The sequence below is a fragment of the Tetrao urogallus genome, assembly GCF_951394365.1.
Source record: "Tetrao urogallus genome assembly, chromosome: 10".
NCBI classification, from domain to species: domain Eukaryota; kingdom Metazoa; phylum Chordata; class Aves; order Galliformes; family Phasianidae; genus Tetrao; species Tetrao urogallus.
In genome coordinates, this window is record NC_136823.1 from 15,358,674 (window position 1) to 15,375,079 (window position 16,406).

Below are 16,406 nucleotides of genomic sequence, written 5' to 3' on the forward strand. Positions count from 1 at the left end.
CTTTACCGGAGTGTCTCTATGCAGCAGAAAGTAATGCACATGCTTAAAAACCTCATGGCAGCAGATGGACATCACAGAATTTTAATGTTATTCTTGGTTACCATAGTATGTGAAGTATCTCATTATTGCCTGGGACACCGTTCTAAATGTTGTGCAAATGAGGAAAAAAAAGAAGGGTTGGTCCCAAAGTGCTACAATACAGCATCGAAACTCAACAGGTTAATAAATACAGAAAGGAACGTGTAGGGAAACAGTGCAAAACTATCTCTTCAAGTAAATAATATTGCAGATGAAAAACTGAGACAGCAACAGGATGATTTAACTGTAATAATAGAAGAAGTCAGAAGCAGAGCTAGCATTAAAGGAGCCTCAGGAGTTTCTGGTTCCCAGGCCATTAGCTAACACTGTCTCTGTTAGACACATTGTTGTGAGAGAAGCATACAACACGCTCGTGTTATTTTTTCCAATTTACCTACCAGTATGCCAACTGTTAGAAAATGGCAATGGAAGTGTTTTTTCACTACTGAGTCTTCTCCCGCTGTTGAATTTTTGCTGGCTTATGCAGATCTTAAATGGAAATTGTTCAGGGATTCTCTGCATCTAATCTACCCTTTCATATTTTATGGGTGTATTTTAATGCAGCCCACAGAGTTCTTTAGACACATATTACACCCTTAAAAAATATCTTGCTCTGGCCGCTGAATATATTACAATGAAAAAGCAAAAAATTCTGGATGGAAAGGGAAAAATGTAAAAACCTCAAATCCTCTATAAAAGAAAAGAATTAATAAGGCATTGTTTAACAACCTGGGGAGCGGATTGGGAAGTTCTAGAAGAAATAATAATAATTTTTTTTTTTTTAAACATCTACTACAATTAAAACATTAAATTAACTTCACAAGACCAGCTCTATGGTAATTAGGAATAAGACACATCGCTTGCCTCACTGATGACACTGTTTTAAACTGGAGAAATGTCAGTTTTCCCAGTGTTATTAGAGGTCTGGTATCAAAGTCTGCGAAGTATTGCACTGAGTGAGCATTAGATTGATGCTCCTAAAATGCAGTGAGATTGAATTAAAGCAGATTGATGGACTCCCAGTAGGAAAAATTCTGTATTTCTCCTAGACAATATTATTCAACCTGAAATTTTTCAGTTTTGGATTTATATTCTTTAACTTATCAGACTGCTGGTTTACAGCTCCCGGAGTAAATGGTACCTTGCTCTGTTTATGAAATACATAACCCTTCAAATGACATGTTCTTTCTCTCTAGCTTTCTCACCCTCCTAGTGTTCCCTTCCCTGTAATTCATTCTGCACCCCATGACATCCCAATAAAATAGGAGAAACGACATCTCATTCAATTCTCTGAGATTTTGTTTTCTAAAGTATATGAGCACAGGGTACAGATACAAACAGTTCTATTCTTGCTTATATCAGATTTCTTTTTCTTAAAGGCAAAAAAAAGGCCTCGAAGATTTTACCTCAGTGCTATATCTATTGCCAAAAGTCTCCATCAGTACACGAGTCTCTCACAGGGAGTTTGAACTTTCCTTTAATCTAATCCATTTAGAAAATGACTCACAATTTATTGAATAAAGTGGAGAAAATTGATATCTTTTCATTAGACTGACAAAGTCTTTTTCACTGCTGGCATCTGTGAAATGTGTTCGCTATTTAAATTTTATTTATATCAATCTTCTCTGGTAGAAACTAGATTAAATGGAATGCTTTACACTTACAGTAAAAACCTCCCCATCCCCAATGAGTGTCATACTGGCTCTGCAAGCCATCTCTGCTCATTATTCCTTGGATACCTATGATCAGGAGGAAGCACAATCTAATATCTCTCTTCCTTTGTATTCTATCTGTAAATAACCCAAATGCGTCTACTTTATCACAGGCAAAAAGAGATAGCGATGTGGCTTTCTAATGGCAAATGCAGAAGTAATCTTGGAACACTTTCATACATAACATGCTTCTTCTGAGCTGCTGAAAGAATGCATGATGAGACTTTGCTTTGTTTCCATACTTCAGGGCTTTCCACAAGCATAAATTTTAAGTTATATATAAAAATATGCCAATACAGAGTCATTTTGTTAAATACATCTTTATCCTCATCGTCATACATGCTTTGTCACATCGTTAAAACTATTTCCTATTACAGATGTAAAAAAAACTAAAGTAAAATATTACAGATGTCAAAAAGTTAAATGAGCGTTGCATGCACCAAGAAGAGATTTGCACTTTGCTTTAAAGGGCTCAGTAGCTGCGATTTAATGCAAGAATTTGAAGACTGGAAAAGGTGAAAACAAGTTTAGGAGTTTCTGCAAGTAAGGAAGTTCTAATCAGATGCACTGTGCATTGACTTTAAATATCATTTGAATCAAGAGGAAGGTAGTTGAATGTCTAACAGCTCCATGTTGATTTGATTTTGTAGATGTAGGTTTTTGAGGGAGTGCATGTGTGTTTCTACTGCACCACTGTAATAGAACAATTTGTCTCTGATATTCAAGGGAAAAACATCTCCAGCCAGCGCTCTTCACGTACCCAACTTTTGTGCTCCAGATGGTGCACAAGGAGACAAAAAGCCATCATTGCATGCTGAAGCCCATTGAGTTCAGTCTAGACTAAGTTCCCTACAGCCAGCTAGGGCTTTGGGTGCTGTGTTTGGGAACAAATGCATTTCAAAATGCAGTAGGGTCGTGTAAGCATTAACAAACATAAGCTGTGGTCTTGCTCTTTCCCTATACACAGTCGGATTATTAAATCTTTTATCTGTTGTTTTATTCCACTGATGGTACACGTGATTAGAAAATGACATTTCAAGCAAGTGCTTTTTTGCCTGCTAATTCATGCAGACTAAAGCCGACCAAAGTTAAACGCTTTGCTACAAAAAAAAATTAAAAAAAATCTATAGCTTTATAAAGGTGGTAAAAGTCCAGAGTGAATTGAAGTGGAAAAAAAATTTTTTGAAGAAAGTTCCCTTTCTCCCCAGCTCCATTAGTTATGTGCTCAGAGTTTAATATTCTCATAAAAGATGCGTCTTATTGAAAAGAACTCAGATAGAAGCAATCCCTTATTTACGCTAGCAGGAGCTGGGGAGAAATATCACAAACAAAGCAGGAGCCGTCAAGCCTCTTTTAAATCACATCCCCTTTCTCTCCCTGTGGCTGAGGGTGTCTGTCTCAGTCAAATCAGCCTTGCATGAAAAAAAAAAAAGAAAAAAAAAAATCTTCACTTCGTGTATTCCCCAGACAGTGAGAGAGAACGCAGTGAAAGCTGCTCCAAAATGTTACAGCTGTCTCATTCAGCGTTATGCGAGCACTCACAGCAGTGACTATGGGGAGCCTGTAATTCTCACCTGGGTTTAGCACCTCAGGTTCAGAGAGGAGGTGAGGTTCCTCCTGATCCTGGAGCTCTCCAATATAGACCATCCCAAGGGAAAGCACCTTAATTTCAACAGTTCTCTCACACAGCTGCCGCAGCACACGTCAAAGCGACATCACCTAAACAGTGAACCTGGGTTGTGATCTCCAAACCCTTTCCCTACACAAGTGTACTTAAGTTCAAACACAGCCAACTGTGCTTCATTTTGAAGCTTTTGCCTTGTCCTTTGAACAGAGCTGCAGTGTAAAACTTTGAAATTGAGCAGACCTCAAAGGATCAGCAGTGCCCAGGAAAGATAGCTGGTCCTAGAGATTCAAAGGCTCTTAATAGAAGTGGAGAACTATAAACACAAGACTCAAAGGAAATAACTTTCATCAGGCTCTGGATGCCCCTGCCACAGCATGGGGCTGAGGACAAGACAGTAGGGGGCTTTGTAGTGCCTCAGACTTACAAAGACTGCATCCACCTATGCATGAGAGACAGATAGGTGCTCTTATCTAAATGACCTTAGTTTCCCCTTTACCAAAAAAAAAAAAAACAACAACAACAACAAAAAAAAAACAAAAAAACCCCCACCTTTTCCTCAGCCCACCTGTACTGATAAGGGACCAGGAATGAGGGCTACTGGTGACTGCAATTGCACTATGATCACACAAAAAATGGACACATACACTAAAAGCTGCATGTTGATAGATGAAAGGGTTGACATCACAGTTCAGCATTCACTTTGTGTTTGACTTTTTTCGGTGTCAATACCCAAATACTTGAGCTGTTTTGAGGAACAACATCAATGAGTAGCTAAGACCATTTTAATTGCAATAAACAGCATTGTTTTCCCATGCTCCCCTTAGCTTGTATTAAATCATATCACTGTCTTGCATTGCAGGCTCCCTGTGCCGGTACATTTCGTGCTGTGAATTTTAGCACCTAGCATCTTAGGCTCCTTCTCCATGGTTACTTATTGCTAAAGCATTAACACTAACAAATAAATACGATCATCACTTTTGATTCCATGTCATCAGATTGTCCTCACGCACTCTGAAGATGCCCAGCTCAGATGCTTGCAGTGAAGGGCATTTAGCAGGACACGATCTGCAGTTTGCCCATTGCACAGTGTATTATTAGAGTGCAGATTCACCACCATGTGCCTTTTCACACATAGCAAAGAGAGATTCTTTTCTCCACTGTTAGTAGCATTAACGATACCCTTCAGAAAGTGATGTGGGAATAGCATAATTACATTGCCTTGCAAGCACAGGTGTAAAGTCTTTTGTGTGTGCAGTACACATGGAGAAATGGTATATTGCATGATATAAATGAGATACAAGCTGTGAGAAAAAATAGGAGAGAGGAAACAGCTTAACTCATTTGTTCCAAACTTGCTGACCTCTTCTTTAAGACCAAAGGAGTTTTTTCACACCAAGATGTTTACTCCCTGGGTTTTGAGTAAATTCTGTGTGTGAGAAACGTGTTCTTATTGGGACAGCTATTCAGCTTGTGGACAAAGCTCTCCTACAGCTTCGCTTCTGTACCTGTGAATTGAGGTGATAGATATAATGAGCAGCACATGTCTTTGAGCATTTCCTTTGGACTTTGTAAGGATAAAAAGATTTTTGCTAGATAAAAAATAAATCAATAATTTAATTATAAATTCTGGGATGCACTTAAATCAGTACATGCACAAAAGGGCATTTTCCAGAGTTGGTGTGACACGACTCACACTACTGCATCAAAGGAATTACATAAGCTTGAAGAAGTTATGAGGGGAGGGTGAAAAGAGTTAAGCCTCTATCTGAGTGTAGGAGAATCCTTAGCAGTTAGACTTCAGGAGTGCAACCAAGAAATTAATTCTTGCCAGGGAAAACAAGCCACAAACAGAGCCACTCAATCCTCAATTAGCTGCAATTTGCAAGATCAGCTAAAGTTTATCAAAATCCCCAGATAAAAATTGCCATTAAGATACAGCTAAGGTTATAGGAAGATACCAATTCCCAGGCAAAAAAAAACTTCCATTAAGATACCCTCAAGGTTGTAAACATTCATGCCAATTAAACTCAAACAACAAGACTCAAACTCTACAATTTACTTTGAATGCTAAATGCTTGGAAATTAAAGGCAACTGCTAGTGACCACACGGTTTCCATAAAAGTCTTAATCACATTTCAACAAAAAGAACTTGTGCAATTCAGTATTAACTTACCTTCTATTTCCAGTTGAGTTGTTGTACTCCCTACAGCAGGATATTGCAGAAGATAAAAGGCTGCATGGGTTCACACAATTAGGCACAGGTGTGGGGGAGAAAAGGCCAGCTGTGGGTACTCAAGGCAAATCAGGTACAGCTGATTTTGGAGATCCTCAAACCACAAGTCCTGAAGACCTGTAGAATTTCTATTTCAACTCTTTTTTATGTATTTATAAAGACCAGACTGGCTATTCAGAGTGAAGGGCTGTTAGGGTGGCTGGTTTTTTGCTCTGAAATAGTATTGCTATCATCACAGCATCCCAGTAGACTAGATCTCGTGTATAAGAAAGCTATGGCAAGAAATGCACTGTTTTGGATGGACAGTATTTAATGAAAAGCTAGTACAAATGTAAATTCCTTGCAACTAAGCCTGAGATGAAAGGTTTCATCTCTTAAATACAGTGCTGGCTTCTTGAGGTATTATTTACTATTCTTTTCATTACAACATAACAATGGATATTGTCTTTCTTCCTTTAGCTTCAATAGTGATTGGGAAATGGTGGTGTGAGATGGAGCCCTGCCTAGAAGGAGAGGAATGTAAGACATTGCCTGATAATTCTGGATGGATGTGTGCGACCGGCAATAAAATCAAGACCACCAGAGTAAGTTGTCTTTCTGTCCATAGCTGTGAGTTTTCAATAGGGATGAGAGTCAACAACTGTAGCTCAACCACATCATTTCCAGCATCATGTCTGCTGTAAATGTCCCAAAGTTTGCTGCACACCTCCCAAGCCAGCCAGTGCTTCTGGCTACAGCTTAGTGAGATACAGACGCAGATGGAGAAAGTAGAATGTCAAATGGCTGAGCTTCTCCCATTATGAAATTACCTCTGAAGAAAAAAAAAGAAGTCTCTTTCAAAAGTATATATTTTTTTTACATTGACCAAATATTTCATAAATATTTTCATAAAGCTGCCATCTATACCTGTATTCAACAATTTTAATTAGATTGTTTTCATACCACAGTTGAATTTTTTTATGCAGATTGCCAACTCAAAACATATTTTTTACGAATGAATGCATCTTGATTTTCAGTGAAGTGAAAAATACCTTCTGAAACCTGTTAAGTGGAAGAAGCAAAATACTTAATAATTTTTTCTTTTTTATGAAAAAGCACAGCATGCCCATACCTGGATTCTAACTCACAGAAAGTTCACAGTCATCGTTTTCTGGCTTCTCCCTTTTCTTGTGATCCCAACTCTGGTCATTTTTAATGTCTTCCATGCCTTTTACTGAAGGGGATCTTTCTCCAGCTGATCAGCATGGCTCCTGAATTATTTTCTTTGCCTCCATGTGATTTATCCCAGGAAGAATGATTTGTATAGCAGCCTCATCTTCTCCTGGCATGGCTATTTGCACCATCACTTAAAGTTATGCTGCTTCTTTTTATTCTTACAACCGAAAAACAAAAAACCCAACAAACCACTGTATGACCTTTTCAATGAGACAACAGCTTTCTTGCTAAATTAGGAATTTAAAATGGAAAAAAGGGATATTAAAGAAGTAATGAACAGTATGAAGAACTACATTGTACTTTTCTATTTAAATTACAGTAATATAGTAGCTCTGTAGTCTCTCTGCAAGTTACATAATTTAGGTTCTGTGAACTTATCCTACCCTTAACTCTCCCAACCATCATCATATAAGCTCGTTTTAGGCAAGTCTGCATCTAGAAGTGATTGCTAGAAATTTAGCAGCTTCATTAATATGCAGATGTATGGCCCAATCTATTCAGTATGCATTATTGTATTTCATTTAAATTAAATACTTACAGAGTGAGTGCTCATAGCTGAAGAAATATTTCTGTCATTTACCCACAGGAGTTATTTTAATTAGCTTGTGAGGGAAGTACCTTATGGTACTGCTTCCAGTAGAATTTTGCTTTGTTGCTTTTAAGTATCATTACAGAACCCAACTGACAAAGGCAACATGACATGATGATTTTAGCAACTGTCTCTTGCAGTTTCCAAGTAAAAACTCTATTTTATAATCCCTGAAACTTTGCTTGAGTCTGTACTTCTGTGTCAAGTCTAGCAACATAAATATAAACTAATGGAAGCAATCAGATCCTGAAACAGGCATTTTTTTTCTTTGTTTTGTCATTTCAGATGGCATCAGAGAAAGAGATTACACTATAATCTGCACTGACCCCAATCTGGGCTGCAAGATTGGGCCATGTGTGTCTAATTTATGTAGTTAAGGAAGCTAAGAAAGCAGAAGCAGCAACACAAATCACTCAACATCCTAGATATATCTGTGGTGATTAGCCAGAAAAGCTAGAGCAAGTCACCACAGGCTGTAAACTATTTTAATGAAGGCTTTTCCTTACACAAAATACATTTATGTTAGGCTGCTACTGTCCTGACAAGGGAAACATTCAGGTTTATGACTCACAGTATTAAAAAAACCTATTTATGTTATCTTTGAGGCCTGCAGTGTATCACATATAAGCACGTGTATGTTTGTATGTGTATATATAGTGTGTGCAGTTTTACAGTGTATTACTTCATACTTGGTTCTCAGGAGTGATTAATAAGTAATTAGTGTCAGAAGGTGGACAGCAAATCCAGTGAAGACTTTGCCAGCATGGCCTCCACCCCTTCTTTTTCATGTATTTATTCCTGGGCTCAGTCCTTTAGTACAGCTCACTAATTAAGTTGTTAAAGTCAAAGATATAGAGCTCACAACCTCTGTAAATTGATCTGTTTTCTATTGCTAGTTAGAGCAGGTGACAAACACTGGAAAGAAATCATTTTGTAATTCAATTTTTGGACCAGTTTCAACCCTTTTTGAGTCCCTGTTCACTCCTTTTTTTTTTTTTTTTTTTTTTAATTTATTTTTCTGAAGAATGTAAATTTCCAAGCTTTCTTTGAAAATGTGGTGGGTTATTTTTGGAATAGTACCAGGACCTGGTTGGAAATTACACCGTGACATTTCAGGAGAGCAATCAGGACAGGGAGGAGAGGAACACATGATCTCAGCCCTGATGTTGGGAGATGGTGCACCAAGCAGACAATAAACACCACTGAGAACCAGACTTGTTGATAAACACAAAACCACAAATCCCAACCTCAGGCTGCTGTCTACACCTGACCTTCAGGGCACCGCTTTGCAGGGTCCCTAAGGGCTCTCCTCTCAGGGCTTTGTGCCCGTCCTGTGTGCACTGCCAAATGCTCTTCAGTAATCTGCACTAATAGCACCTGGCATTCACATAGCAGCCCTCTGAGTACTTCAGCAAGCTGTTTTTCTGCTGATCCCGTGGAGAATGGAAATTAAAGCCTTCAGCACTTGGGAACTGGCACAGCAGCTCCACTTGGAGCAGCTCTCTAGCTTCACAGCCTGCACCCTCCATTGCAGCCCATTGGTTTATAGCACACGTTTTGCCATTGGAGAAATGTATTTTTACAGTGACCTGAACAGCACATTTCACAGCAGTTTTGGCTCATCTCATGCTGCAGCAAATGGCACCTGAAGTGCTGGGGGCCCCTTGGCACTCCCTGCTCCTTCACCAACCATGCACATCCATTTAGCAGGACAGGGATGCATGCATCCCTAGGAAAGATAATCCCACTTGTCAGCAGCAAACCGGGAGAGCGGAGTAAGGCAACAGGAAAGGAAAAGAAATGGGAAATGAAACAGATTGTTTTTGTTTTGCTTTTTTCTTTTTTTCCTAATTTGTCCAACTAGATTAATACTAGATGCATTTTAATAATGTCACACTGCATTTTTCTTTAAAGAAAAATAGAAAAAAACCCTCTATTTTTGCAATAACTGTCTATGTAATTAGAGGCCAGTTCAAAGCAGTAGAGCACAAAATAGCAAATATCTCTTGCTATGAGACTTACTGTGGCATTTGATGGTTTCAGCTGGTGCTTAGCTGACAACTTTTACCCCTAATTTAATGCACAGTCCAGCTCATATTCAAGTCACCTGGCTTTTCTTTGATGATCTAGCAAAGTGTTGGACCCCCTTCTGCTATTCATCTAGATGTATCAGGTGCAGTGTTTGTCATGGAGAGAGATGATTCCATGGACTATGATGTTATATGCAGGTGGATTTATCTCACCTGAGGTGAGCAGATGAACTCAGACCGAGTTATGGGTTCTCTCTCATACCCAGCCCCTGTAAGTGAGCTGGTGGACCCATCCACAAGTCCTTCCTTGCAGGAGCTAGGAGAAAGTAGACAGCTTTTGGATTCATGCCCAAAGCGACGCAAAACATAAAACTGAGATTTGAGCTCAGCTGTACAACGAGCAGGGCAACACACCAAAAAGCCTCGCTCTTTTTCCCTCCCTTAACATTTTTAACGTAACTGACTCTCACACTTTCACCCTGCAGATCCACCCAAGGACCTAATAGAGCCTGCATGGAGGCAGTGAACACCCAGTTGATTTATGAGGACAAAGTATCGAAAGTTGAAAACCATCTCAGCATTTACAAGCCAAATGGATTTCTTATTTGCACTCTGACTGTTTACCAGATGACAACAGTGGCTTTACTGTGTGAAAGAGAGCATTCTGCGGAAATAATGCCCCTGGTTTTTGACAGCTGAAAAGAAAAACGAAGAAAAATGGTTCCTTTGCTAAAGTTTCTGAGATTACAAAGTACAAACAACAGTATAAGTTTGGATCTACAATTTACTTTATACCATTTAAAGTATATATATAGAAATATATATATATTAATATATGATATTTTGAAATAAAAGCCTCACTCTTCAAGAAATTAAATAGTACCACACTTTGCTGCAGCTGCTGTAATTTTTTTCTTTATTGTAATGGTCTGGAAGATCCCTACCTGTTTCAGAGAGAAACGTGGCAGTGAAGAGGCAAAGCAAACCTGCTGCAGTACAAGGACGCCTAAGAGTTACACGGATCCTACTGATATGGCATCCAGAGCTCCCCGTTCCCTTCGGCAGAATTTTGAGGGCATTTCATTGTTTCACTTTGTGTTCTGGAGGCTTTTCCCCTTGTGCAATACTAGCATGCTGGCTTTGCTTCATAAACATACTTGATACTCAATTGATATATAACAATGATAATTCTATCCTCTTCCAAGAAAATATTTTTAGAGCTGTTAGATATTCCGTGGAGAAGAAATGGACAACTGCTGAGTGAAGTACAGTATGTATTAAAAGTTTATTTGGCAGAGTTTGGTAGACTGTGAGCTCCCTTCTTATTAAAGATGTACCGTATGTACAGTGTCTTCAGACTTTGTATAGCTCGTAGAGACTACAGTAAAGTCCCAATAACCAACTCCAAAGCTTTGCGTTGTTGGCTCAATTCTTTGAAACAACAACAAAGCTCCTTCTTTCTAGACTAACATGGAAGAGGGTTTTTGCATATGGTTTCTCCTCTTATGAGCCAATTTGCAGCTGGGCTGAGATGCCCTTCAGCAGGGACATGTCGGCAGAGCCATTTGCCTCTTAGCAGTGAATGGTCTGAGTTCACATTTCTAGCGCAGCTATTGCTGTTCACTGTTCAGCCTGGCCCTTGTGTTGCTGAGGAAAGATCAAATCTGAGGGTTCAAACGCTCAAGCCTAGATCACATCGCCAGGCACTTCTGTGAGCGGTTCAGTTAGTTTCAGGGGGTTATTCATGTGGAAGGCATCCTGCTGTCACGCATAAGTCTGCACAGCTCACCCTTCAGCACACCTGATGCTACCAAATCAAAGAGGAATTTAGAAGTGTAGAACTCATTTTATCCAGTCCAGGTTCATTTTTTTAATATTTCCAATTTCCTTTCACCCCGCTTACCTATCTCTCACAGGACCCCTTTGGCCATGCTAATCACTTTTAATCCAATGCAAAGGAAGTGCTGCACTTTCCAACCTAAAGTTGGTCAGAATTCTCCCACTAACTTTCTTTCTCCTTCGGGGCAACCACTTCAGTCCCTGATGTTCCAAGAAGCAGAAATTTGTCACTGTAATTATACTGCACATTAAAGCAGCTACATGACATGTCACGCAAAACTCCATGAAGGCTTCCCATGCTGGTCTTGGCCTGATGCTCACAGCAGAAATAGAGACACTTCTTCCAAGTAGTTCTATTATTTCACTTTTAAAAACAGATCAGAATGGAAAGGTCCATGAGAAGATTTTTTCTTTTCCTTGAACAGAAACACTAAATAGGAGCCTCACAAGCAGACCCACAGGTGGCCCAGCTGGGCAGGCTGTGCATGTCTGGACACAGACATCTACCTAAACCACAGAAGATCCCTGTGCCTTAGGCTGAGCTAGAAGTGGTGTACCATGAATGTACATCCCTAGTCCCATCCTCTTAGTTTGGCAGGGACCACTCCATGCCTCATCACCCACAGACAGAGGCATTCCCAAAATGAGCTCTTCACACCAACTCCAAGTTTAACTAGCAGAAATAAGAGGAAACATTTCCCAAATAAATCCTTAGCATTCTCCATTACAAAAAAAAACAAGACTCTCTAGAGTGAGGAAACACTTGATGCACTAAGAGATAGATCTTGCTACAAACATCAGAGGGGATTAAAACATAGGAGGAGCCATCATTCCCTTACCAGCAGGATCAGAGACACACATAGTTAAACTGCCATTCAAAACCCCATTGGCAGGCTATAGAAAACAGTAAAAATTGGGAACAAGAAAACTTAGGATCAATCTAGCAACAATCTAAAACCTTACTTTGCACACAACAAACTAGCCCCCATGGCCTCTTGCCACATTCCAAGGTACCACCACTGAGCAGCATTTAACCCACAGCAGTGTATCTGATGCAGCTCAGAATGTGAGCAGACAGCAACGCTCACATCTGTGTCTATGAAACACCCCTGTTAAGACTGGGAAATATTAGACTTGCTAAAATGTAAGAAGGAAATGTTGTCGTTTTCCACAGCAAAGTTTCTTAAAGATGTTTATGAATCCTTTCTTTGCCAGTGGGCAGCCTCAAATATCACCACACCAAATTCCGTAAACATCTGCGTCTCTTTGAAGTTCCGAAGGAAAAATCTGCTCATGAAGCGCAGCACTCAGAAACGGCTTTTAATTGTTTTAATTAAAATGTTTTAAAGTGGGAATTAGGATCTTTGCAGAAATGATGGCTAATAAAACATGAAGTCAAATTAAGAGCTGGATGCAGCTAACAGTCATTGTTTAAGTGAACAAAAATAAAAATCTCCAACCAGCCTGAAGTCATGATGATCATGCATCTGAGTGATGTGAGCACCAATGCAGTGTATGGAGGGAAGATGTCAGAGCTGTCTTTTCACCTAGGCAACCCTGTGTGTTTCAGTGGTAGAATGAAAGGGTCCCCCACCCTTGTGCAGGAGAGCCTGCATAGTGTGAAAGGTTATTTACTTCAATAGAAGAGAATGTTAAAGTTCCCTGTTTTGGGCAGAAGATGAGAGAGAGAGATAACGGGAAAAACAAAGTCAAATATTTGTAAATGTCTCAAAGACAAACTTAGTTATATCAGTCAAACTTAGTTATATCAGCGTTTCTTCTTCAGATAGGTGAAAGCAAGTTAAGTCTGAAGTGCACCAGCTGAAAAAATACTGAACAACAAAGTAGTTACCATCTGCCTATTGATTCAGAGAATCTGGATTACATGTTTCTGTCCAAAAGTCTCTAGTAATAAAGAGCTCAGCGTGATATGATTTGATATTGCCTTGAATGTGCTTCATGCTATATTTAAAGAAAAATGTTCCGTGGAGAAAGTCCAATGCTATGGCCAGTGACTTTGAACAGGATGATATGCACCAAAACCTGGCATTACACACAGAAAGACCTGTGAATAAACACTGAAGGTGACTGATGCAGTTTATGATGAGTGATGTTCCTATCAGACCTATTGATCCATCATTAACAGAGCGTGCAGATACTTGCAGTGGTGTATTGCTTGTATATTTTTCTTTTCTGAAATGATTTGTTATGTTTCGAGCTCTCCTCACTTGCCAGTTGTATGGCATTTCTCATGGTCACTTTGTCAGAGTAAAGCAGTGCTTTTCTGATTCACTGTATGGTCTAAATATAATTAGAGATGATAGAGAAGCTGTGGAGGAGATAAAGCTACCTTAGCTTGGAAAGCATATCCATCTCATCTGAAGGTGGCAGCCTTTGTCTCTTTTTAGTGGCAGGATGAGTGCTGTGTCCTAATATGAGCTCCTTTTGTATCACTGCCTCACTCACTTCCCAGCATGCAGGGCTTAAAGCTTGCCTGAAAAGAAATGGGTCATGCTCCTTTGCTTGGTATTCTGCCTTTTTTTTTTTTTTTTTTTTTTTAAATCAAAGATAGAAATACATTCCACAAATGATCTTTCAGGTAGACAGAAAGGGAGAACAGGGCAGTTGGTTTAAGGCTGTCAACACTTTTTCTAGTTCACCGGTTTGAATTCAAGATGATAGTCCTGACACATATTTATGGTTTCTTGCCTGAAATACACAGTCAAAACACTTAACTGCAGGTATTTATACTATATAAAACTCTGCCACTGAGGAAAAGCAACTGAATCCTCTGCTCGGCAGCTAGGGAACCAAGCCTCAGAAGACTTGAGACCTGCCCAAGTTACACCAATTTGTAGAGCCAGCAGAAGGATTGAGGACAGCACCACAGATGGTTCATCTAAGGGTCACATCAGTGTGACTGCACTGACAGCAGACCCCAGCTTTCAGATTGGGACACAGGGAGCAGAATCAGGATGCCTGCAGCCAAGCGTGGACAATAGCATGCAAGCGTCAACTAGGTAAAGCTTGCTCACCTCTCTTCAAATAAGATTTGCAAACTACTGATGCATGGAAGACCACTGTTAGTCCTGGTCCAACATCTGCTACCACAGGGACAGTGACACAGTCCCATCCTGGTTTCTCCACGTCGCTCCTGAACGGAAGCTACTCTGATCAGACCAACGATGAGAAAAGGCACAGAAACTGGTTTTGCTCAACACATTTGGGTTGTAAGTACCCAAACATAGCCAGAAGTCCTGCTTTTGGAGGGTCACCATTCTTCAGAAATGCTCAGCTGATAGAATAACTTTCATATAAATGTTAACTTGGAGCAGAGAAAGCACACATTCCCTGACATCAGAAAGTGCCTGAAGCAGCCAACAGGAGACACAGTGGACTTGTATTCATTCATCTGAAGAACGTGAGCATCACTACTACAGGAGAAAATACTACACAGAGTAACTAGGGAGTGGAAAAGACATCAGTAATTTTAAACAGCGTTGACCTGTTGAACATTTGGAAAATCTGTAGGGAAAAAAACAAAAAACAAACAAAAAAAAACCATTGTTGCTTGACAAGTGCTCCTAATTCTGGACTACAGAGGTCTTTCCCATATCTCATGCCTGGATATCACAGAATGGCCAGGGTTGGAAGGGACCTCAAGGATTGTGAATCTCCAACCCCTGTGCTGCATGCAGGGTCACCAACCTCCCCATTTAATAGCAGACCAGGCTGCCCAGGGCCCCAGCCAATATGAATTCATTCAACATTCATTGTCAGCTAACTTGCATTTTGCCACCATGCAGCAATGCCATCAAATTTGTATAACCAGAAACAGCGCACATGTTGAAGCATCGGGTTACTGACCTGCTTCCAGTTATTTCTCATCTGCTTTCTTTGTCAGATGGCTGTCCTTGATACTGCTAGAAATGAGAGTCAGAGGCCCACCTAGATGTGAAGTAAACTACTCATAACCTAAAATATTGCTGAGGGGGAAAATATGCAATTTCTTCCTCCCACCTGCCATTCCTCTTCATTTCCTATTTCATTTAATTTTCATTTCTTCTCATCCCCTCTTTTCACACCACCTAATTATTTTCATCCATCTCTATTAGTCCTTTATCACCACTACTACCCCACAAACTAACGAAAAGCAGCTGCACTGTCAAGACCCAATTCAGAGAGCTGTTCCCCCAGCAGCAGTGATTTATGTGATCATCTTTCTTTTCCTTTTCCTTGTGTACTTTGGAAGACGAGAGCCTGACCTTGCTGCTGTTGCCGTGCCAGCAGCTCCAATATTTGCACTGCACACACCAGCAATCCTCAGCTCAAGGCCACAGGATCCACCTCAGCTGTGTCCTTTTGTATACCAAGCAGCTGCTGCTGATTCTTTGTTTGCAGCAGAGGACTAAATTGCCAGCTCCTTCACCTGTCCCCTTTGTTGCATCACCTACAGTCTTTTACACCCTGACCAGCACCAAGAACTCAGAACAGTGATCACTGTAGGACTGCCATTTCTTTATGCCTCTGCAAAAGGAAAATTTATCACTACTGATTTGTTTGGACTGTTCTTGGACTTGATATCTAAAGTTGGCAAGAGCCTAAGTTGCTATCAAATGTTCTATTTGGGATCCAAGCACAGAGATGCTAGTTTTTGTCTGGGCTTTTTTCCCTGCCACTCTTTCAGTTCTTTTTTATTTCAGAAAGACACTCCAGCCAGATTTGTAGAGGAAACAGATAAAGCCCCATTAGTATCTCACCCACACCAATGTGAAATGGAGCAACAGTTAGGAAATGTTACAGGTTGAAGCCAATTGCCCATGTTCCTCTCCTTCAAATAATCTTTCCTAAAAGAATCTTTGAGACAGTATTTGAACCTTCAAATAATTCTGCATCTTGGAGAACCTCAGTACTACATTAATGCTGAATATCAGCTAAAAATCCTTAAGGACAAAATGGACTTGGCTCTTAGTGAATTCAAACCCATGGTCAAATCTTCCATTAGTTTTCTCCTGGAGCGGTAGCTGACGGGTCACCCTGAGACTCATTAAAATCTTTGTAATGAATGTAAGCAGGAAAGGAG

General features: G+C 40.0%; 1 protein-coding gene across 1 annotated transcript in view; it reads left to right on the plus strand.

The window, feature by feature from the left end:
• Nucleotides 1–9,987, plus strand: part of TAFA1 (TAFA chemokine like family member 1) — a gene marked incomplete at both ends in the record, with an annotated part of 193,253 nt that extends 183,266 nt beyond the window's left edge. Inside the window, 2 exons of the mRNA XM_079540254.1 lie at nt 6,110–6,234; nt 9,970–9,987. Coding sequence (XP_079396380.1) covers nt 6,110–6,234; nt 9,970–9,987 — 143 coding nt within the window. The remainder of the gene's footprint in view (nt 1–6,109; nt 6,235–9,969) is intronic.
• Between the last annotated feature and the right edge of the window lie 6,419 nt (nt 9,988–16,406).